Source organism: Felis catus, chromosome C2 (assembly GCF_018350175.1).
Source record: "Felis catus isolate Fca126 chromosome C2, F.catus_Fca126_mat1.0, whole genome shotgun sequence".
NCBI classification, from domain to species: Eukaryota; Metazoa; Chordata; class Mammalia; order Carnivora; family Felidae; genus Felis; species Felis catus.
The window spans coordinates 132,367,470-132,392,569 of NC_058376.1; the positions used below are offsets into that span (position 1 = coordinate 132,367,470).

The 25,100-nt window shown below is 49.8% G+C and overlaps 1 protein-coding gene and 1 long non-coding RNA gene across 2 annotated transcripts in view; one reads left to right on the forward strand and one right to left on the reverse strand.

Moving 5' to 3' along the window:
* The window catches only part of SH3BP5 (SH3 domain binding protein 5), a 77,284-nt gene that overhangs the window by 26,234 nt on the left and 25,950 nt on the right, over window positions 1-25,100 (reverse strand). Inside the window, exon 3 of the mRNA XM_003992129.5 lies at window positions 23,598-23,726. Within this exon, the coding sequence (XP_003992178.3) occupies window positions 23,598-23,726 (129 nt within the window). The remainder of the gene's footprint in view (window positions 1-23,597; window positions 23,727-25,100) is intronic.
* On the forward strand, window positions 5,847-18,450 carry LOC109491511. The gene is made up of 4 exons (XR_002745446.2): window positions 5,847-5,942; window positions 9,020-9,159; window positions 10,333-10,413; window positions 18,221-18,450. It is a non-coding gene; the product is annotated as an uncharacterized LOC109491511 (long non-coding RNA).

The following is a 25,100-nucleotide window of genomic DNA, read 5'->3' on the forward strand; positions in this document are numbered from 1 at the left end:
TACCCCATCTCTTAAATTCTTCAAACGCGGAGGGTTTCCCCAAATTCAGCATGGCTGCACCTTCCTCTCTGCAAGTCCACTCAAATGTATTTCCCTCCCCGCCTCGGCCCCCCACACTGTCATTCCCAGGACCCAGGAAGCATCAGCATCACCCCGTCCCAAGGCCAGATACACACACACACACACACACACACACACCCCAATCAGGGGAGCCACGTCCTCCTTCCCAGGGAAACACGACGCAGACCTGCGCCACAAAAGGCCACGACACGTGGCCTGATCACCGCCCTGGATTCTGAGGGAGTGAAGAATGCTGTCTGTGCTGCAGCGCGGGGGCTGGGGGCGAACCAGAACCCCGCACGTGGAGAGAAACCTCGTACTCTGTAACTACATGACAGTCTTTCTCCCGCCAGTCAGCTGCTGCCGTGTATCCTGTGAGGATGGATTGGCCGAGAGGTGGGCGTAGGAAGAACTGGGGTGTCAGAACTGGGGACAGCATCTCCCTCCCTTTGGCCACAGCTGGGGAGCCAAGGGCTAGAAGCCATGAGGTGCCCCTGGGGCAAAGCTCTGATCCCCTACTTCTCTCCTCTTCCCCTCCGGTGGAGAAGCCAGGTGGCTGGTCGCCCTCACCCCTCCCCACCCCCACCTCCGCTCGCCCCCCCCCCCCCCCCCAAGGCATAGCTCTCTCTACCGGCAAGTGTGCACACAGCTGCCGACACTTCCAGGGGACTTCCCTCTAGAGATATAGTGCCTCGAACAGCAAAGGGGACAAATGGGCCCCCCTTGCAACTCTCCAACCCCCAGGGACCCCAGCTCTTAACAGACCACGGTAGCGACAAAAGAAACGCTCCAAAGCCCTGCACAGAGCTGGCGCTGATTCAACAGGACAGCTGGGCCTCCGTGAGGCAGCACACTACGTCCAAAGAACTGGGAGCAACGGGGTCAAATCCTAGCACCCACAAGGGCCACTGTCTTGCGTCTACAACCTTGAACAAGTAAGTCATCAGACTCCTGAGACGGGACTGCCAAGCCTTCTGTTAACTCCCAGGGAGCTGTGTTTTCAGTATTGAGGATACACAATCACAGCAGGACTCACAAGGTCATTCCGGGATGCAGTGTCCGGCTTAAACAGGTGCAAACGGTCACTCAGCAGGCGAGCTGACCACCGAGCTGTTTCACTTTTGCCGTCATTTTTACTGCGCATGTTTGCGAGTTTCCCAAAATAAAAAGTTCACAAAACTGCTTCTCAGTCAGCTATCACTTCGCTATTTATCTACTCCATAGTTCTTTCTATCCACTCAAAACTATGTCACTGGGTTGAGCGATAGCAGAACGCAAGGGCAAGGGGAGGCCCATACTGTCCAGTCAAAACAGAACAGCTGTTCCAGGTCAGGGGCTTTAATAGTGAGAAAAACTTTTGATACAGCTGGGGAAATCTGAAAAAGGACTGGGTACTGGAGAATATTACAAGAACTTTAATTTTCTTTGGTAAGAGAATGTGATCTTTTACAAGTTTTTATCTATTAGAGATAAAATACTGAAGTATTTACGGTAGAAGTGATAGGATATCTGTGACATTGTAAAATATGAAAACAGGGGCGTCTGGGTGGCTCAGTTGGTTAAGCGCCTGAGTCTTGATTTTGGCTCAGGTCAGGATCTCATGGGCGAGTTTGAGCCCCACAGAGGGCTCTGTGCTGACAGTGCAGAACCTGCTTGGGATTCTCCCTCTCTCTGTGCCCCTCCCCCGCTTGCTCTTTCCCTCAAAAATAAAAATAAATAAGGAGGAGGAGGAGGAGGGGAAAAGAAGAAAACAGGAGAGTGGAGAAGACGTGACTGGCAAGATGTTAGTTGCTGGGGATGCATACAGGGGGTTCACTGACTACTCTCTCCCTTTTGTATATACTTGAAACATTTCATAATAAAACATGGTGAAGAAATGTTTTTTTGTTGTTGTTTTTTTCTTAACGTTTATTTATTTTTGAGACAGAGAGAGACAGAGCATGAACAGGGGAGGGGCAGAGAGAGAGGGAGACACAGAATCTCAAACAGGCTCCAGGCTCTGAGCTGTCAGCACAGAGCCCGACGCAGGGCTCAAACTCACGGACCGTGAGATCGTGACCTGAGCCAAAGTCGGACGCTTACCCAACGGAGCCACCCAGGCGCCCCAAAGAAATGTTTTTTGAAGGCTTGCCTATTTACCCGCCACAGAATCACAAAACTCAAGAAAACACTACTCACCGAAAGGATAGAGAAACCAAAGACATTTGTCAAAGGTTGTCCTTACTAAAGGCAAAATTTAAGCGAAAAAATAAATAAAACCACAGAAGAGTAAGACTGCCAAGGAGGGAAAGTTAAAGAGTCAGAATGCTGTCCAAGCGAGAGACAAGTTTCCAAGACTGAAAGGGCTCCTGATCCCTCAAAGCCCATCCTGCCCATGTGCAGCGTTTAAGTTGCATCAAAACATGGGGATCCAACACTGGCCCCCCAACATCCTGCTAGTGGCCAAACCACTCGAGTGATCCAGAATTTCTCATCTCTCTGTCTCTTCTGCTATGACTTGAAGCCCTCAGCTCTTTCTCCGACTCTGGCAGAGACAGAGAAGAAAAATACATATACCCACTGGCAACAAAGCACACGTAAGGCGGGCTGAAACCGAACTGCAGGCATCTGGCTAAGTCCTGTCCCTCCCTGCGTCTCTACTGCCATGGGAGAGGAAGGACAAAGGAGCTGGGGCAGGGGTGTTTATTCAATCCTGCTGTGTGCCAGCTGTCCCCCGTCACGGAATCTATCCTATAGCCCCTGCTGGTTAAGTCCTGTTGTACCCATTTCACATCCAAAGAAACGGAGGTTAAGAAATCTGGCCCAAGGTCATGTGCTAGAAAGGACAGGAAACTCAAACCCAAGCCCTCTGACTCCAGTGGCCCAGAGAGGAAAAGCATAAACACAGAGCCCTGTATTACTCACTTCTCCAGCAGGGACACTTCCAAAACTGATTCCCTAGACCCGGATGAGAAATCACAGGACCCTAGGGGCCACCCTCAGTCCGGTAAACAATCTCCACCACACCATCTGCACACCAACTTTGCCGAGCACTGTGGCCAAGATGTTTTCTCTGTAGAGCATCCAGAGGCTTGACGAGCCCTGCCCAAGCTCCCCTCCCCTTGAAGCTCTGCACCAAGGAACAAACGTGCCCTAAGGGAACCTCAGCAGATGTTGTCCAGCATCGGTTCTTACCCAGATTATTTTACAAGCTTTCCAACTCGTCTCCTAGCTTCCAATCTCATATAGCCATAGAAACTCCGCACGGCATCCACGTAGTCTCACACAATAGCACTTAGGACACCTGGTCATCTGTCCGCAGTGTATATCTGATGATGTCACTCCCTGCCTGACACTCTCCCCACCCCAACACCACCAGCCACAGCCCAGGTTCTCACTTCCCATCCACCCAGTGATGCCCGACCACTCACCATTCCTTCAACGCTCCTCGCTCTTGTATGTCCCATGCCTTCCGCCAGCAACACATGCCCTTCGTCCTTGTCTCCACCTAGGGAACTCCTATTCATCCTTTAAAACCCATCTCAAACACCCCATCTTCTGTGAATTCTCTTTTCACTGCAGCTGGCTGGACTCATTTGTTAAACAATCATATCTTCTTTCTTATGACACTTCATAGGCAAAAAAAAAAAAAAAAAAGTCCTTGTCATCCTTCAGCCTCTTCCTCGAAGTGAACAGTCCTATTCTTCTAGGACTTACAGGTTTCCCTCTTTTCTCAACCTCCACTGATTAATTTCCCAACACTTGATGGAGAAGTCATTCAGGTTGACCCGCACTGCCCAAAAGCAGCTGGGTATGTGAAAGTTTGCACAATGAAACCTTCCTGAGGGCAGGAAGTATGGTTTATACCCTACCACTCACAAAGACCAGCACAGAGATGAACACACATCCCCACCCAAAGCTGCTCTCCCAGGCACTCTGGTTATACTGTCCACCCCTGGCTCCTGTATCCCATTTTGCTAAGGAGGGCCATGATCCCACTCTGCTGGCATAGGCAGGAAGACTAATTAGCAGCCTACGGTTGACTGGTTCGGGAGACACCCACCATTCCCAAAACAATAAAGACTCCAACTCCTTCGAATCACATTCGGATCACTAAGAAACTAACCTAAGGTGATACGGACAATAAAGGACAGAGTGACATCATTAAGCGCACCACAGGGAGGCTAACTCTCTGGATTCTAGAGCCTTCCAGAGCTCCCCTCGTCCTCCCTGCCCCCCGCCCGCTGGCTACACATGCCACATGCCAAACTTTCACAAGCTACCTGTGCTCCGCTTGTCTCCATTTGGAGGCTGCTTTCTAACACGACTAAAATAGGGGTGCCTGCGTGGCTCAGTAGGTTAAGGGTCCAACTCTTGATTTCAGCTCAGGTCGTGATTTGGCAGTCATCGTACTGCACCCAGAGTCGGGCTCTGCCCTGAGCACAGAACCTGCTTGGGATTCTCCCTCTCCCTCTCTGCCTCTCCCCCACTGGAGCATTTTTGTTCTCTCTCAAAAACAAATAACATTTAAAAATAAATAAAATAAATGGGTTCAAAGTCATGAACATTCCTCCTGCCTCGGAGACAAGAAATAATGAATGGGAGTAACTGTTGACGGCCCCTTCCCTGCCGGCTGGGATCCGTAAAAAGAAGTTCTCAACTGGAGAGCCTCCTTGTATCAGCCAGCGCTGGTCTCCCATGAGCCACCGGTCCACAGCTGCTGGGCCTCACTCCTGCAAGGCTGCCATGAACAAGGCAGAGGACACCCCCATTCTAGACAAAGTGACTTCCTTTAACACTAACTCACTTGGCAACCTGGAACAGATGACTGGAAAGAAGGTTCTCAAAGTTTTCTATTCTTGGTCTGGAAGCCTGGGAGAAACCCACCGAGGGGGACTGAAGGGAGATGAGGGAAGAGAGGTTAACAGTAGGACAGCTCAACCCCAGGGCCACTGCCACGGGCTCAGTGATGAGAGACACCTGGTCAGTGCCACAGACCCAGAATCCTTGGAGTCGGTGCTATAGCAGAAAAGGCCCAGGACCCACAGAGTCTCCTTTCTGCACAGTGCATGGAATTTCTATGACCTCTGCAGCACCATCACCAGTGGTGACCCGGGGAGCCTCAGAAGAACAGGGACTGTGTCACTGAATTTTTAAATTCCCCAAACCTAGCCCTAGTGGCCCGTGGCTGCAGTTGTTCAATAAATACGTGTTTCATTAAGGTACCAGGTTGGGTACCAATGATAAGCCCCAGACAACTCCCTTGTGGTCAATCTTTTAATACGCCTTGTGATTCTTTTTCTTCTGTGGCTCACACACTCAGATTAATGTCTCTCTGGGTGCAATTCTCCTTGGAAATGCCCATTTACATGATGTGAAAACTCACCTGAATAATGGCCTAACTGTATATACTAAATTGTGCTAAATTATGTGGTGTGAATGCTATTCTCTCAAGATCGAAATAATTCCCCCTTCCACTCCACCTTGCCTCCTACAAGCTAAAAAGATACGTAACCCAGGTCCCAGTGGGTCTCCAGAAAATTTGTTCCTGGGTGAAATTTTACCCCCTCTGAATCCATAGGACCAAGTTTCTATACTCATGTCAGCAGTTTGCCACATCACAAGATAGTGGAAAAGCACTTTGAAAACTGCCCAGTATTTGAACACATGGATGACACGTCTCTTGAATTATTTTGCCCTTCATTTGGGTCTTCTCGAAATTACAAACTCCCAGAAGGCAGCGACCACGTTCTGTACCTCTGTGAGTCACTATGACCAGAATAATGGAGAATCTGCACTTAGAGACTATTCCAAACCCTCTTGAGCCAAAGACCTTGGCTGCCTCTTCCCACCTTCTCTGAGTTTCGGGCTTCCCTGGATCATCCGGCACTATTCGTTGCCAGGTACACTTAAGTACGGCCAGGGGAACAACCAATTCACTGAAATGTCAACCCCCCTCCCCTCCAGCCCATCTTCTGCCTCTGGGTCAGCATGACTTGGCTTAATTTTAACTTCTACCTGCAGTAAGATCTCCAAAAGAATTCAAGGTCAGGGGGATGCAGATGAAAAGGAGGGCTTAACATAAACCGGAGTTAGCACAACACAGCTCCCTGCTTAGCTCAGTAAATGGAAAAGCTGGGGGTCTCCTGCAGTACAAGGCAAAGACGTCAACAAGGTTAAGGCCAGCAAACCCCAGCAGGAGCTGACGGTCAGAAAGTGACGGGGACACAAGAACACAGGCATCCAGGGCCCCCTGGCTGCTAGAGTGGTGCCACTTTGAGTCACCTAGGAATCTGAAAAAGACAGGAACGGCCTTGTGGCAGGGCCGCAGCGGCAGCTGGGTCCCCAGCTCAGGGCAGCACTAGCTGGCGTGGCGGGGGTGTTCCAAGTGAGCCGGGTCTCCCGGCAAACCCTCTCCTTTCCACCTGCGATTGCCAAGCAAAGCTGCTCTGAGCACTCGGGCTGTCTCCCAGCTCTAAGGGGTCAGAAACAAATTGCAGCCAATAAAACTAAGAAAAAGGATAAGACACCCCGTGGAAGAATCCAAACGTCCCAGGGCCAAGACGATTATGCCTCAAGCCTGTGTAACTCAATTCCAAGCATTCCTTTCGTCAGGCATTTGTTTCACCTTCACTGTGCACCGCACATGGTGAAGGTCTGCAAAGGATAACAAGCAATTTCTGTCTTCGGGGAGCTCAGGTTTCCAGCGCAGGGTTCATAGCCCTGGGCGTAGAGGTGAGGAACGCAGACTTGGAACCCAGATTGCCTGGGTCAAATCCTGGCCAGGCCGCTCATTGGCTGGGTGACCCCAAGCACTTCAATTCTCTGTGCCTCAGTTTCCTCATCTGCAAAATGCAGGTGACGACAGAAGCTAGCTCATGGTGTGGCTCGGAAGAACGCGTTAACACACGCCAACTGCTCAGAACGGGCACACGGTAAGCCTTCCAGAAGTGCCAGCGGTTACATAGGCGAGCGGCATGAGCACTATTAGCTCATAGTTATTAACCCACAGGACGTGGGTGACCTTTAAGGGAAGCTGGTGAATACCTTGAAACTATGTTTGTAATTTATGCCCCGCGCGCACAGGTTTTCCGAGGATAATACCCATAGCCTTCATCGAATTCTCGAGATCAGACAAGATCGGGCGCGTTCAGGGTGGTATGGCCGTAGACTTCATCGAATTCTCAAGAAGCAAAGCTGAAGGAAAGCTTAGTGAAGGAGGGGACTGCAGGACAACTACAGCAGTTACCTGTGCCCTCCTGTTAACTAGGCAAAGGATAAAAGCCAAGTAGAGCTGCCCAAGAGAACTTTCTGCAATGACAGAAATGTTCTCTATGTGTGCCGTCCCCAAAATAGTAGCCATCGGCCTCATGTGGCTTCTGGGCATCTGAAATGTGGCTAAGGAGACTGAAGACCTGAACTTTCAGTTTTATTAACTGGCCTTTAAGTAGTCACATGTGGCTAACGGCTGCCATTCTGCTCATCACAGAGCCAGTCAGCTTGGGGAGGAAGACACCACAGGCAGAGAACAGAATACGCAACAATGCAAAACGCTGGATCGTGTGCTCCGAAGCTGGGAGCACAACCATAGGATGGACCCAGCGGCGGGGGCGGGGGGCTAAGGGTGTACATGGGGGCGCAGCACCGAGAACACAGGTGCCAGTGCACGAGCCAGACTGAAAAGCCCTGTGTCCGCACTCAGATCCGGGCCTGACATTGGACACAGGAATGCTGTACGGGTCAAGGTTTTCCAGAGAAACAGAACCAAAAGGACGTGCCCACCGACGTCCGTGCTGCTTCCCTTTACTGCACTTCAAGAACACTGAGGTTTTTACAAACCGAAGGTCTGCAGCAACCATGTGTCCCGCAAGCCCATCGGCGCCACTTTTCGACAGCATCTATTCACGAGTCTGTCACGTTTTGGTGATTCCCGTAATATTTCAAACGTTTTCATTATTATTATATTGGGTTGCTGCAACATCACGATAGAACTCGAATGGATGAGGACGTGCTTCGCAGGGATGAGCAACGAAAGTGGTTCCTTGAGATGGGCACTACTCCCGGTGAAAATGCCGTGAACGTCGTTCAAATGACAATGAAGGATTTAGAGTATCGCGTAAACTTAGTTGACGAAGCAGCAGCAGGGTGTGGGAAGACGGACTCCCAACTTTTTTTTTTTTTTAATTTTTTTTTTTTAACATTTATTTATTTTTGGGACAGAGAGAGACAGAGCATGAACGGGGGAGGGGCAGAGAATCGGAAGCAGGCTCCAGGCTCTGAGCCATCAGCCCAGAGCCCGACGCGGGGCGCGAACCCACGGACCGCGAGATCGTGACCTGAGCGGAAGTCAGACTCTCAACCGACTGAGCCACCCAGGCGCCCCCTGACTCCCAACTTTGAAAGAAATTCTACTGCGGGTAAAATGTTATCAAACAGCATCACACGCTGCAGAGAAATCATTCGCGAAAGGGAAAATCAACTGAAAAGGCAGACTTCACTGTTGTCTGAAGAAAGTGCCCCAGTCACCCCAACCTGCACCAACTACCATCTGATCATTCACCAAGACGAACCCTACACCGACAAAAAGATTACAACTCACTGAAAGCTCAGATGACGGTTAACACGTTTCTTTCAAGCAATAAAATATTTTTAAATTAAGGCCTTTTGTTTTAAGAGAGCGAGCAAGCACATGAGCAGGAGAGAAGGGCAGAGAGAGAGAGAGAGAGAGAGAGAGAGAGAGAGAGAGAGGGAGGGAGGGAGGGAGGGAGGGAGGGAGGGAGGGGCAGGCAGAGGCGGGGGGGTGGAGAGGGAGGGAGGGAGGGACAGTGAGAACCCCAAGCAGGCTCCATGCTAAGCGCGTAGCCTGACACAGGGCTTCATCCCGTGACCCCGGGATCACGACCTGAGCTGAAATCAAGAGTTGGACGCTCAACCTACTGACTGGGCGATTAAATTAAGGCACGTGCTCTCTTTTTTTTAGACATAATGCTATTGCACTTTTAATACGCTACGGTACAAGATAAACAAAGTTTATGTATGCACAGTGGAAAAAAAAAATCACTTGACTTGCTTTACTGTGCCACTGCAGTGGTCTGGAACCAAGCCTGCCATATCCCCAAGGTATGTCTGTTTGTAAAGAAAACGGTTTTAGGGAATCAACTCACGTAACAATGGGGCTGGCAGGTCCAAATCTGCAAGGTGGGACAACAGGCTGAACACTCAGAGAACAGCCACTACTTTAATCAAGTCCAGAGACCATCTGCTACAGAACTCTCTCTTGCTTGGGGCAGGTCGCTCTTTTGTTCCATTCAGGCCTTCAATTGATTGGACGAGCACCTTCCCTCCCCGCCCCCCCCCCCCATTATGGAGGGCAATCTGCTTTACTTCAATCCCACCAGTTTGAATGCAAATCTCATCCAATAAACACCCTCACAGAAACGTTCAGAATGATGTTCAACCACATACCTCGGTGCTGGTGTGGCCCAGCCAAGTTGACACACAAAATCAACCATCCCGCCCACACGCCAAACTTTTTGGGAACTATCAGCAGAACTGACTCTGGCAAGATTCAGTTGGGAGGCAGCAGGGGGGGGGGGGGTTGGGGGGAGGTAGGGGAGGGGCACCAGGAGGCAGGGCTTCTGAAAGGCTATTTCACCATCTGAACTGAACACCAACTGAAAGGCTATTTCAATCATCCCTGCAAGACAGCAGGGCTTCTACCAAAGAAGTGTCGATAGGAAATGAGTCATTTAAATCACATTTGTTAAAAGAAAGTATGAATGGATTCTGTGACTTGACAAAACACATACACGCACACAGTTACACCTTCGTGGGAAGCTACTACGATTTCCTCCTAGGTCTCCGACACAATATAAAGAACAGGAAGTCTCTCCACATACCACGAAGGGAGGGAAGTGACATAGCAGAGGAAAACGGGGTGTAACATTTCCCTACTCCAGCGAGTCCTTGGTCTGCTCTGGGGGTCACACCTGCTCACCTCTACCTCCTTCCAACCCAGAGTCTTTCTACAAGACAGACAGGCAAACCACAGCACAGACGTGGCACAATTGGTTGGCTGCCTCCCAATATCTATCCTCCCCTCCACCCTAACGTACACCTAAAAAACCACCCTAAGCCAAGCCTCCCTTGCAGCTACCCATGACTATGTGACTGGGTTCTGGAAGTAAAATGGAAGCAGAGTGGTGTCTGAGAATTCCAAGTAGACTCTTTAAAAGAGAAGAAGCATATGTCTCTTCCCCACTCCTCTTTTACCCCTTCTCTTCTGAAATGCAGATGTGATGGCTGGAGCTCCCGGAGCTACCCTGGACCATGATGTGGCTTGGAGGCTGGGACTCACACAGGACTGAGCAACACGTAAGTCGCTAGGTCTCAGATGACCATGGGGTCAGAGCACCAACCTAGACTGCCTCCTTCGGGTCCTCCTTTTAAGCAGGAGAAAGTATGCTAATGTGTGTAGACAACTGTTTTTGAGTCCTTGGTTACTTGCAACCAAATGCAATTCCTGGTTGACATAAGAGGAGGCCATTATTTTGTGCATAAGGCAATGTAAATTTCAGGACTTCAGGCTGTGGAGCTTTATATCTTCTTACGGCCTGAGGTGTTGGGATGAGGCCAGACAGAAGAGGAATCTACATAAACTCAATACAGCGCCCTCTTCTCATGATTTCCTTCCAACTGTTCTCAAAAGAACCCACTAGAGATGCCTTCAATCACCTTGGTTGAGTGCCCAGGCCGGTGTGAAAACAGACTTCCCAGTCTCCTCTGTGTAAAGACAACCTTCTCTTAGTTGGCCTCAGCCTAAGATCAAGAGACTTAAATTCAAAGAATAAGAGAAGCTTAGAGGAGATCGATACACCATGACTTTTAGAAATAAAAAAGGCCCACCATCTTCTCTGCGGTATGGTGTTCTGCCACAGGAATGTGCTGAGGCTGGTAACGAATTGAAGAACAAATGGTCTCCTCCTTACTTCCATTCAACCTACTTCCTCCAAGGGAAACATACAAAGCAAGGCTTCCTGAACATAGCAGATCATTGCCCTAAGTGAACCAAAGAGGCACTCCTTCCCCTGCGAGAATGTAAGCGCAGAGGCGCCTAGCAAAGCTTTCAAATGAAAAATTAACACACAAACATGAATAAACGATCAAACTAACAAAGACACTTGAGCACGGGGAAGGGGAGACAGTTCAAGGGAGGCAGATGCCAGTTGGTGCCTGGATAAGTCGAGGGAAAGAGTGGCTGAGGGGCCCACATTTGGGAAGATCCTTCAGAAGAGACCTAGTTTGTGTGGCCCGTTCACGGAGCCCTTCAGAATTCTGTCTGGAGCTGACCAGCTCTCAGCAATCAAGCTGGTAAGGCTGAGGGGGGCCGTGATCGTAGACTCAGCCACTTTTCTTAGAAACCCATTGCTTCCTGGAAACACTAGGCTTAGGAGAGCAGAACTTCAGTGAGAGATGCTGAGTGCTCTCAGTTGTCCTGGGCACTCCTACACGTTCCCTTGTACCCGCCCAAGGCTACAGGCTAAGGAATGGCACAGCAGGGACCAGAATCCCTCCACAGCAACACATGCCATGAATTCAGGGACCTGAGGTGGGGCAGGGCTGACTCCAAAAACCACCTTATCCATCTGGCTGATGACACAGCTCCCATCCTTTGGAGGGCTGCTAGATCTAACACATACAAACAGAGGACTCCCAGTGAAATTTTATTTCAGGTACACAACAAATAATTTTTTTAGTTACGTAAGTCCCAAATATCACATGAGATAGAGGTATCTTTTACCTTTTTTAATTTACTTTTTAATTCACATCCAATTATTAGCATACAATGCAACAATGGTTTCAGGAGTAGATTCCTTAAGCCCCTTACCCATTTAGCTCATCCCCCCTCCCACAACCCCTCCGGCAACCTTCTGTTTATCCTCCATGTTTAAGAGTCTCTTATATTTGGTCCCCCTCCCTGTTTTTATATTATTTTTGCTTCCCTTCCCTTATGCTCATCTGTCTTGTATCTTAAATTCTTCATATGAGTGAAGTCATATGATATTTGTCTTTCTCTAATTTCACTTAGCATAATACCCTCCAGTTCCATCCACGTAGTTGCAAATGGCAAGATTTCATTCTTTTCGATTGCCAAGTAATACTCCATCATATATACATACCACATCTTCTTTATCCATTCATCCGTCGATGGACATTTGGGCTCTTTCCATACTTTGGCTATTGTCGATAGGGCTGCTATAAACATGGGGGTGCGTGTGCCCCTTCAAAACAGCACACCTGTATCCCTCAGATAAATACCTAGTGCAATTGTGGGCTCATAGGGTAGTTCCATTTTTAATTTTTTGAGGAACCTCCACACTGTTTTCCCAAGTAGCTGCACCAGTTTGCATTCCCACCAGCAGTGCAAAAGGGTCCCTCTATCCGCATCCTGTTAACATCTGTTGTTTCCTGAGTTGTTAATTTTAGCCATTCTGACGGGTGTGAGGTGGTATCTCATTGTGGTGTTGATTTGTATTTCCTGGATGGCAAGTGATGTTGCGCACTTTTTCATGTGTCCGTTAGCCATCTGGATGGCTTCTTTGGGGGAGAAGTGTCTATTCATGTCTTGTGCCCATTTCTTCACTGGACTATTTGTTTTTTGGGTGTTGAGTTTGATCGGACGGAGGTATCTTTTAAAAAACTATCTGAAATTCATATCAACCGAAAATCCTGTATTCTGTCTGCTGCCTCCACCTCTGGTTTACGTTCCATGAAAACATTCCACCATGCGGAAATGAACACACACTCCCCTCCTGGGAATGGATGTGGTTCCTTCACACACGTCAAGAAGCTTCTGCTGTGCCACAGACCCTGAGCTGGGAATCTGCAGTCCTACACACAGGAAGCAGAGTGTCCCAACACAGGGGAATGCTTCTAAAGCAGAGCTACTCAGATGTCCAGAGTCCGTAAATCCCTAAGCCTTATCACTCATCTACTTTTTTTTTTAGGTTCAGGTATTTACATTGCTTTAATTTTAATTTATTATTTTGAGTGTTTCTTTTTTAAGTTAGTTAACACACAGTGTAATACAAGTTTCAGGAGTAGATTTCAGTGGTTCATCACTTTCATATAACACCCAGTGCTCATCCCAAGTGCCCTCCTTAATGCCCATTATACATCTAGCCCATCCCCTACCACCTCTCTCCGTCAACCCTCAGTTTGTTCTGTCCTTAAAAGTCTCTTGTGGTTTGTTTCCCTCTCTTCTCTACCCCACCCACCCTTCCCCTATGTTCGTCTGTTTTGTTTCTTAAAGTCCACATACGAGTGAAATCATATGGTATCTGTCTTTCTCTGATTGACTGTTGTCGCTCATCTGCTTCTTAGTGTGAATAAGGCCATCGATTCTTCAGGGTAGATTTTCACAGAAGGAAAGGAGGAGAATATGAAGTCACACTGGGAGGGCTTGGAGGGGGACTGGAGGAGAAAGGAAGGAAAGCGGGGTGGGCAGTCGGTACCCGCAAGGTGAGGAAAGGGAACGGAAAGGTGAGCCAAAAGCGCTCAAGAGAAACACCACCATCTGTCCGGGACCAAACCTTGTTACCTGACAGCATAAAAAGGCCCACCCCCATTTACAAAACAAAAATATGTCCCATAGTCTGATTTTCTTCAGCTGAGACATCGGTCGTCCTGCCACTCGTTCCAGAGTGGTTTACAGAGAGGGGAGGGAAGGGTCGATCCGTGTTAACGCAACAATTTTATTGAAGATGGAAAGAAAGAAGAGAAACATCCAAGAAGCCGCACGGTTTTGGATACGGTACAAAACTCCACACCTCCCACTACCTTTGAGCCGCGGTGACAAACCACCTGTGTCAGCTTCAGGTAGCACATTGCCCGCCAAGCAGCACTTACTGGGCATCAGCCATGACCCCATGAAAGGCAAAGGGGACAAGGAAGAGGGAATTGGCCCTGACGACACTCCCAACTGACAAGGTAACGGGGGGGGGGGGGGGGGGGGGGTAATACTGCTGGGCTGAGACTCTGTTGCGACCAGACCCGCACTGGTAGCTTCCTGACACCTGCCAGGCAGGAAAGGGTCAAAGCCAGCGGCCCACTGCACCACCAGAGGAGAAAACCCCAGGATCAGCAACATGCCCTGCTGCAGCCCCAACACAGCCCGATGCACAGCCAGCCAAGCACGAGGCGCAGTGACTCCAGGGAGGTGAGCCCTGCCGATGTAAGCCTCAAGACCTACTCTGTGTCAGGAGGCTTCGACCTGGGTCACTTCGACCCTCCCACTGACCCCATCTGTGATCAAGCATCTAGGCTTCCCAAATGCACCTGCTTCTTCCCCAGAAATTCCAAGCAAGACTGCAAAGCAGGATGCAGTCTTACAGGCAAGGGAGAGTTAACAGTCCATTCTCCTCTCTGGCTGTAAATCACCAGGAGCTCTGCCTTGGGGCAGGTGCCCCATCACTCACCGCCTGCCCTTACCCTGGGCCGCAGGGATGACGCAGTTCCCAGAAACTGGCCTGTGGCCCCCCAGTGGGAACGTGATCAGGGCCATGGGGAAGGACGTCAGTGACCCAGACCTCCTCACCCGAGTCCTACGTGGGAGCTGCCGCCCAGCGGAAATGAAAGGTGACCGGGAAGAAGGGAGGCATGACGAGGTCGCGCCCGAGTCGCAGGAGAACCAGGAGGGCGTGCCACAAGGGGAAGGAGTTTCAAAGGGCCCCAAATTGCTTGGAAGAAGAGCCTCACAGTTACCCCCTGAGCAGAAAAGGCAGGGACACTGCCTTGAGTAACTCGACTTCGCTAAACCTCAGTTTCCCGCTCTGCAAAACCTACAAAAGTACCTCCCTCCTGCATCTGAAGTACGTAGAAAAGTGCTCTGTACACAGAGTGCCAAAGTTCCTCTCCTCTCCCTCCTTCCCTCCATCCTGAAGCTCTGACTCAGTTCTTTCCACGCACACGCTTCCAGTAAACTGTCCAGAGTCGACTCCCAGCTCCCCCCCGCCTCCAAGCCATCCTGCATCCTCGCCCATGACATCCCCACCGCGGCCCCCGTCGTGGCTTAACATTCAGGAGGGTGAGCGCACCCCCTTCTCCCAAAGCTGGATCCCCACGGTCAACTTCCTACTGGCATTCAGGCTATTCAGGTCAAAACCTCGGAGTTCCCAGTGACTCATTCTTGACCGCCGGTTAACCACTCCGTCTGTTAAAGCTGGCCTTCGTATGCTCTCAGACTAAGCCATGACACCAGAAGGGTTTACGCACGGACGCAAGTAATGGTCTTTGGGCTCTAAGACCAGGTCCCTCACCTGTGATGTGGGGACAAACAGGAAAGATAAATGCTCTCCCCTACACAGAGCAGTACACATGGTGCCTGGCACATAGTTAGATCTCAAAAGATGATGCCGCTATTAAGGGAAGACACAATATTTGGCTTCAATGTCTAATCACCGTCTCAAAGAATAGAACCCCCCACCTAAGAGCCCACTGTGGCTGCTCTGTGGTGTCTCAACCCAGAGTGGAGGCCGGGCTGAGGCTGTCTGGTTCTCGCTCAGCTGGCCGTCGTTCCTTCCCTTTCTGGCTCTTCAGCTCCCAGAAAGCTTCCTTTCCACAGCTCTGGAGCTGATGATGCACTCACCCCAGGTTACGTCCACACTGACTTCTCCCTCAGATCTCAGCTCTTTTCTCTTTTCTACCCAGACTCTTGCACTTTGGGGCTCAGGTGCACCTTTCTGCCCAGGTTTCCAACTCCAGCCCCTACAGTGACCTCACCACCCCCTGGCTTCTTCCACACGATGTCTACCTCTGTGCCCTGTGGTTCGGTTGTCTAACCAACGAGCCTCACCCATCGGACTCTTTACTCAGTGAATACAAATGATTCTCCTTATTCATGGATCCCATATTTGCAAATGTGTCTACTCACTACAACTTGTTACCCCAAATCAACATTTGTGGTATCTCCAGGGTCCAGACCCACCGAGAGAAGCAAAACATTTAGTTATTCAACATGCATGTTCCCAGCTGAGGTCCAACAAGGCAACACTCTGCCTCCTTGTTTCAACTCTCATGTTGTAAACAACTGTCCATCTCTGTCTTAGTGCCACATTTCTCACATTTTTGTGCTTTTTGTTCGATTCAGCTGTTTGGCCCCCAAGCCTAGTGCTGAAGCGCTGTCTAGTGCTCCTAAGTGCAAGAAGGCTCTGACATGCCTTATGTAAGGAGAAAATACATGTTTTACATAAGCTTCATTCAGGTGTGAGTCATAGTGCTGTTGGCCATGAGTCTACTGTTAATGAATCAACAATACAGTGCATCTAGAAAAAGAAAGAGGAAATTTGCAGATTCCTACAAGAGGCTGTTCCAGTGAGTGCTAAAGTCACGTCCATAGCGCATGAGGAAGCTACGGACAAGTTTAAATTTGTGGACTCTGTTTGGTATCAATGCATGGGAGGTCTTGACCAATTTAAAAAGCGCTGTGTGATGCTCAAAGCCAAGTAAATTTACAATCGTGTCACCCAGGGTCGGAAAAATGTTTGACCCTCCTTGGCTAGTGTTTTGTTATAAAGAAGTACTGTACATAATTACTTTTAAGAAATATATATATTAAGTAAGGTGCCTTTAAAGACAGACATACGTAAAACAAGGCTACGTATGGGTCAGTTGATGAAAACGTGACCAGAGGCTCTCAGGAACTTGACCCTGTATTTCACCTACAAGCAATACCTCAATAGGATGCCTCTCTAATTCAGCACGAGTAGCAACTTTTTAAGTTTATTTTGAGAGCGAAAGAGCATGCAAATGAGCAGGGGAGGGAAGTGAGAGAATCCCAAACAGGTTCCACGCTGTCAGCACAGAGCCCAATAATCCCACAAACATTGAGATCATGACCTGAGCTGAAACCGAGTCAGACCCCTGACTGAGCCACCCAGGCATCCGGGTAGGGGCTTTGGAGAACATAACTATTGTGAATAAGAACAATGGACTGTAATTACCTATGCCGTAGAAATCATCTTATTTGTATGTGTTGACAGGGCTCCTGGATGATACAGACCACATTTTATGCTCCACAATGGCCAGCACAGACAAAGGGGAGATGCTCAGAAAACACTTTCAGAAACCTTTAACTTGCCAACCCACTAGCCCACTATAATCCACGGACTCACTCTATGTCTCAGATGGAGGGGGGAACAACCCCACACTTTAAATCAGATCAGTAACAGAGATTCCACTTTTGCCCCCAAACACCCCACCCCACCCCACATGCTTTTATAAGACTAAAAGGGGAATGCCAGCTCCACAGGGTTAGGGTCTTTGTCCCATTCTTGACCAGTGGCTACAACAGTGCTCTACAATTAGTAGGAACCCAGTAAATACTTGTTGAATGAAAGAAAATAAATTAGAAGGAAAAAAAAAAAAAAAACAAAAAACCAACAAGTAACGAGCAAGGACCCATGCTTGACATGTCTTCGAGTTTGTGTCCCAAGTTTGTGGAACCTCGCCCTCTACTTCTCTACTTGCGGAAGGTCTTCCTTCTGCCAACAAAATCAGCATCTAGAATTCCCCAACCAAAAAAAAGACTACAATGCTCTGTTCCTCTATGACTAACCTAAGAATTCAAGGCATTATTTGATGCACTTGACCGGTCTCGTCTCGTGGCAAACGTGACTCTCCATCCATGCATTCAAGGCCCTCACCACGCTGTCTGTGAGGGCTCAGAGTGTTTGCGGTCAGTGAACAGGCAAGTCAGAGACTCCCGCTGCATTATTATTGACCTTCTGGCACATGTTACCCCCACAAGCAACTCGGTATTTCCTTGACTGCGTGGGGTCACCCTCCTGTCCTCACACTCTTGACACTTTACCCAACACAGGACTGTTTCTTCCATCCAGAGGTTTTTGGTGTGGTGGTCTTTTGTTGTCAAGGCAGCAGAGTCACCAGAGAGACAGACACAATATTTGAGAGGAAAATGCATCTGGAATAAGAACTAAGATTTTTTGTTTGTTTGTTTGTTTGTTTTTTGTTTTTTGGTGCAAACGTTTTACAAGTACTAATTCCATTACTATGGTAAGTTGCCAAAAATGGCTACAACATTTCACAGGTGCTTTACGGGTGGACTTTATTTTTCCCCACCTCTTGAATTTGGACTGACCGTGTGCCTTATTCTGCCCAACAGGACATTAACACATGTGATGCAGGAAGAGGCTCGAAGAGAGCTTGTCCTTTTAGTTCCTGGAATCCCAACACCACGGGAAGAAGCCAGCCTGTTGGATGAGACTCATATGGTCCAGTCACCCGGGATGCCTTCGCTGACAACAGGCCAAGTGCCTAACAGATGAAGCCATCTAACATCAGAAAAACTGCCCACCCGAATCACGAGCTAAATAAATGTTTTAGGCCATTTTAGGTTTGGGGTGGTTTGTTTCACAGCAAAAGCTAACATACACAATTTTATAGATGAAGAAACTGAGGCACAGAGATTAAGTAATCCACCCCAAGTCCCACACCTATTAAATGGTAAGGTGGGATTCAAAGCCAATCTGTCTGGCTCAGAGGAAAGGCCAAGATTTGCCGGTTGTCCTACAGCTAAGTCACTCTACAAGTTTCAAACGCCTCTCCTCTCACCTACTTCCCCAAAGGAGGCTGAGTATAGAACGTGGACTCACATGGCCTCATAAACACAATACAGGCCACTTCCAGCACTGAATGACCCTATTTTGCATTTATGTTGCTCTTCAGGTTCGCAAAGTCTTCTGACACACTGCAACCATTTAAAAATAAGAGTTGGGGCATCCTGGTGGCTCAGTCAGTTAAGCATCTGACGCTTGGTTTCAGCTCAAGTCGTGATCTCATGGTTCATGCGTTCAAGCCCCGCGTTGGGCTCAGTGCAGAGCCTGCTTGAGATTCTCTCTCTCTGCCCCTTCCCTGCTTGTGGTCTGTGTCTTGCTCTCTCTCAAAATAAATAAATAAATAAACTCAAATTAATAAAAAACAAAAGTTGCCCAAATGTTCACCATCAGATTAACAAAATGTGCTATATCCATACCACAAACTATTACTCAGCCTTAAAAAAGAATGCAATTTTAACATACACCATAACATGGACGAACCTTGCAGAGGTTATGCAAAGTGAAATCAGCCAGTCACAGAAGGGCAAATACTGCCTGATTCCACTTGTATGGGGCACTTAGAAGAGTCAAAATCCCAGAGACAGAAAGTAGAACCATGGTTGCCAAGGGCTGGGGTGGAGGGAGGAAGGGGGAGTTGGCATCTAACACAACTTGAAGATGGATGGCAGTGGGGCTGCTCCCTAATAGGAACATACTTAATGCTGCTCACTTACACATTTCGAAATGGCTCAAATGGTGATATGTACCTTCTCTATAGTTTACCGCACTTTCAAAACAGAAACAAAAAAGCAGAAGCATTGGGACTGGCAGTGATAAAAACGACAGGCCCAGGGCCACTGCTAGACCAGTCAGAGCCCCAGGAGCAAAGCTAGCAAGAAACGCTCAACTGTTCGGGCTCACATGGCTCCACCCCCTCGTCAGACACTGACGCCTTCTACACGCTGAAGGCCACGTGGGCTGACAGGTATGTCAAAGCAGCCTTACAAACACGCTCTGGCTCAAGGACAAAAACCCTCAAATAAATGAAAGCCAGTTCCCTGCCCCCACCCCAGCTGGGCGTGGGGAGCTATGTTCTCCCTCCTCTTGGCGGAATTTGGGCTGGATTTTCACAATCATAGGACTGGAGCTGACTCATCCCTTATCCAACGTGACAACAGGACCAATAAAGTTAACGCAAATTTTTGATGAGCAAATACAATTTCTACTGACCCAACAATTACAACTCTTTGTAGACTCTTTATGGAAAACCAAGCTCTTTAAGTCTCTTCTGCATCAGGGCTCTGGGTGGATGGACATGGGCATTCGGAGAGACAGATCATAAAACCACCACCAGGATGATCTCATACAAAAAAACAAAAAAAAACAAAAAAAAAAGGAGACACACATCAAATATTAACAGAAGATACAGGGACTTCTTTTCTTCATTTCGTCTATTTTCGAAATTTTCTCCAACAAAAAAAGTTGTTTAATGCAGCTGACACCTACGCTCATGCAGGGATTCCCCTGTCAAACACGGTGCCTCCTTGAAGTCCTGAGACAACCTCACGGGAGAGCCGAGGCGGCTCCCGTAACCACCCCTGCTTCCTAGACCAGGAGGCAGAGGCTCTGGGAACACAGTGCCTCACGATACACGTTGAAGGAGATGCTCAGAGACCGTCCCGGCTGTACACAGCCAGAGGGTCTGTAAATACAGAAGGGAAGGGGGTGGGGATCAGAGACAGGAAGAAAACAGGAAGCCCAACTGGCAGCCGCTGGAGGTGGGCCCCACCCCCTTCGCCATCAGGAAGGTCAGAGGATGCTGGTACACAAACAGACCCAGTCACCTGGCCCAAGCCCAGACAGCCCACCGTGTGCCCAGATGAAATGTGACATCCGTGCCCCGCCTCAGCCTTTGAGCATCCTTCCAGTTCCTCGGCTATACGCCAGCAAGGTCCCTTGCGGGCGAGGGGCAGAGGTCACTCTGGGCCTTCTCCGCCCTCCTTTTCCTGCCCCACCTGCAAGAAGGCAGGGGTTCCCTTCACATTCTTCTTGGCCTCTGCCGGTTGACAGTGAGTCACTCAGTCATCCCCAGGGTCTGGCTGTTATCTTGTGAGACCTGATGACTCAGTGGCTCACCCAAGGGACTCCATAATTGTCACGATCACTAGCCTCACTAGCCACGAGAAGGGATGAGAGGAAGGAGCGATGCCATAGTTCACAGCTGCCCAGCAGTGAGACTCTGCCGACCCAGCTCCCTCCTACCTCTTTTCCCATCAAAGAGCATTTGGGGAGGGAAAAGAAGAGAGTGGTAGGAGATCTATGCCAGACGTGTCACAGACAACTGGGGACCTACCCGGCAAATGAGATTTAAATGAACAGATTTGCCAGCTGTGTTCCTATCCTTCCGCTTATGTGGCCACAGGGCAGGAAAGCCGGGGGGCGGGGGGGTGGGGAGGACCAGGGACAACAAAGGAAACGCTCAGAATGCCAAGGAAGGGCCGGGAGGAACACTGGCCCTGCTGGAGGCCTGTCAATGCATGGTTCACTCATTTGTTCCATTAGCCCTCACGGAGCTTCGCTACTACAAACAACAATAACAAGTCAGAAAGAGTGCCATGGAGAAAAAGCACATCAAGGAACAAGGGATGGCGGTGGTGGAGACAGCAAGTAGCAGTTATTTAAATGGTGGCCCAGGGAGGCTTTGTTGTTGATAAAGTGACATTTGAGCAGAAAAGTGAAGAACAGCTGAGTGAGCAGACCATGCAGATTCTGGGGTTAAGACAATGCCAAACAGAGGGGCACCTGGGTGGCTCAGACAGTTAAGCGTCTGACTCTCGATTTCGGCTCAGGTCACGATCTCACGGCTCATGAGTTCAAGTCCCATGTCGGGCTCTGTGCTGACAGCGTGGAGCCTGCTTGGGATTAATTCATTCATTCATTCGTTCATTCATTCATTCTCTCTCTCTTCCCACCTCTGCTCTTCCCCCACTTGTGCACGCTCTCTCTCAAAATAAACACTAAAAAACTAGACAATGCCAAACAGAAGGACCAGCAAATTCCAAGACTCTGAGGTAGGAGCACATGTGACACGAGTACAGCCAAAGATGGACACCTCCCACCTGCTGGGGCCAGTGACCTGATGGGCCAACCTCCACTGGTCCCTGAACACAAAGGTCTTGTTCACCAGCTTGGTGTCGAAGCCCGAGCTCAGGGGACCAAGTGAGGAAACCACTGCCACAACTCCAAGGGGTTGTTTTAACAGACCAGTCTTAACGATCCCGAGGCACAGGCACATAGACAGTTCTAAGAGATATCTGTGGGCTCAAGAGAGTCAGAGGGCAATAAATTCAAGTGTTGAAGACTTTCAGAAAAGGTTTCACGACCTCCTTGGTACTGATCAATGTTTATGTTAAATTATCGTAAATTCCTCCTCAAACCCAAAACCCAAACCCTTTGCACTGCAATTTCAGGTCAAGAATACTGCTACTCTGGGCTACATCCCAGCTGGGGGTGCCCCTTAAAGACCGGTGAGACACAGGCACTTTGGAGACAATACCTCAGGGTCTGGAGGACCTTTTAAGAAGGGTTTCACCTCCCAGAGAAAGGCAGAAAGAGGGGGCGGCTGCTCAGAGCTTGCTGCAGCCCAGTGAGTAACAGGCACTCCGATGCTGACCAACCCGGTTTAGCTGGTCAGGAAGGAGGAAGGGTTCAGGTGGCCATTCTGTCTAGGAATAAGGCAACCTATCTGGCAGGTTCCAAACAGAAAGCTCAGCTCAGGGTTCAGAGTATGAACACACATATGCAGCTAGGATCTCAGGAGAGCCACTAAAGCATCAAGGGAATCCCCGGATGAGAAATTTGAGAGGCCCGCGGAGGCAGGGCAAAGAGGAAGAACGCCCAAGTCCTGGCCCCTGACCCTCAACAGGTCTGGTCTGAACATGTTCCTAGATTTCTGAGGCTTCGTCTCCCCAAGAGTTCACCTTCCCTGCTCTACCGCGCCCAACCGCATGCGTGCGCACCCTGGTGCACACGTCCCCGTCGCTCACTGAACGCTTTCTTACCGGCACCTTCCGTCACATAAACACACGACACGGATGGGACCGACGCTCTGGACCAACCGCTTAGGCCCGTTCTGGGTGGCCACGCACGCTGAAAAGACATGGTGCGAGGAAGCCAGAGCGAGCGGGGGCGTGCGAAAGCCCCGGGGCTGGCACCCAGCAGACACCGGTGAGGGTCGGGGGCTCTTTGCCTCCCCCCACTCACGGGGCCCGGCTAGCGGAGGCTGGGAGGGGACAGAGGCAGAACACTGCACCACCTCAGTGGGGACGAAGGAGGACACACTCTGAAACCAGAGCCCGGTCCCATGCCGTCCAGCAGTCGCCTGACCACAGCTCCCCTCTGCTGCCCTTTTGTTGGTGCCAGTTCCCCAGTTGCCTATTTGGGCTCTCGGGGCAAAGAACCCACTTCTCAAGAGAAGCAAATGGTAAATTCCTCTCAAACCAGAGAGGAGACGCTGCAAGGGAGGGAGGCTTCTGCCTGCTGCCTGCCAGGCGATCACCAGAGAGGGCAGAGGAAGACACCTTGTCTTCTAGACACGTCCTCTCGTCCACACCAGCTGGCCCAGCTGCCTGGGGGGGGGGGGGGGGGGGGGGGGCGGATCTGGGCACTATCTCGGTATCCAGGTCGCACCCACTCACAGGGTCGGCCAAATGCCAGCACCCACACTCTATTAATAGCATCAGGAGCTGGAATGGAGCAGCTTGGGTAGGGGGAAGGAGAAAGCAAGAGGCTGTCTTCAAATGCAGTGTATACAAAGTCGTGGTGGCTCTGCATCCTGGGGGACTCGTGCTTCTAACCTTCGACCGGGGACACAGAAGTCAGAAGGCGCATCCAAAACACGGTTGGGGGCGGAGGCAGGGGAGACGGTCAGCGGGGCTACCTTACCTGCCTCGCCACCCTCCGGGCCTCCCAGTAGGGCTTCGAGTCTTCCACAGCTTTGCCAATTTTCTTCACCAGCTCGTCCAGCTTCACCGTTGCTTCCACCAGAACGGAGCGGAACTTCTGACGAGCATCCTGCAGCCAAGAGAAAACGAGGAACAGTGGAGGCTTAAGGAGGCATCCGCGAAAATCCACTTTCTCTATCCAAAAGCACCAAGGAGGGCCTTCGCAAAACCTACAAGCTCCTAAATTAATATCTTTGTGAGCAGCACCATCTAAAACTCTGTGATACTGGAAATGTTCTATCACACTGTCCAATATGGTAGCCACTAGCCACATTTGGCTACTGAGCACTTGAAATTGGCTAAGGAGGCTGAGGAAATGGGTTCCCAATTTATTCAGTTTTAATTAAATGTATTTCTATTTTAAAAATAAGCACGGGGGCGCCGGGGTGGCTCAGTCGGTTAAGCAGCCAACTTTGGCTCAGGTCATGATCTCGCAGTCCCGCGCGGGGCTCTGCTGACAGCTCGGAGCCTGGAGCCTGCTTCGGATTCTGTGTCTCCCTCTCCCTCTGCTCCTCCACTCGTGCTCTCTCTCTCAAAAATAAACATTAAAAAAAGTTTTTAAATTTTTTTTTAACATTTATTTATCTTTGAGACAGCGAGAGGCAGAGCATGAATGGGGGAGGGTCAGAGAGAGAGGGAGACACAGAATCCGAAACAGGCTCCAGGCTCTGAGCGGTCAGCACAGAGCCCGACGCGGGGCTCGAACCCACAGACCGTGAGATCATGACCTGAGCTGAAGTCGGAGGCTCAACCGGCTGAGCCACCCAGGTGCCCCAAAAAAAGTTTTTAATGAAAGTAAATAAAAATAAAAGTAAGTGTGGCCAGTGACTACTATATGAAGGTGGACAGCTCAGGCTTGATTTAAAAGCTCTATCTCCTCAGTGGGCAGCTTCAGTGATGGCACCATGTCCTATGCTCCCATGGAGTCCTCAACCATATAATGTAGTCCTCCATGCATTCCACTGATTGGAAACTTCTCACATGCCAGACCCTATGCTGGGTGTGGGGCTTGGTCCCTGCCCACAGGACACGTCCAGTCTGGCGGGTGAGGTAGGCATTATAGCCATTCCAGAAAAGTCCAAGCCAGGATGAGACTGGTACAGGTGCCACGGAACCCAGCAGCAGAGAACCTCACAAGGTCTGGTAAGGCGGGGCGGGGCGGTGAGAGAGAGACTTGGAAAACATCCAGAGGGGTGATATCTATACAGAAGCCCGGAGCATGAATGGTCATTGGGAGAGAGGGAGAGGAAATACTGAGCCCCGAGCAGGCAGAGAAGCCATATTCGGCCAAGAGGGGAGAGGGAACGGCACGGTCTGAATGAAACTAGAAGTCCGAAATGTGGAAAACAGCAAGAGATAAGGGTGGCCACCCATCCTGGAGGCAGCTACAAGCAACTTGGGTCTCAATTAGGGGTTGGAAGGGAGGAACAGGCAGGCAGCCCAT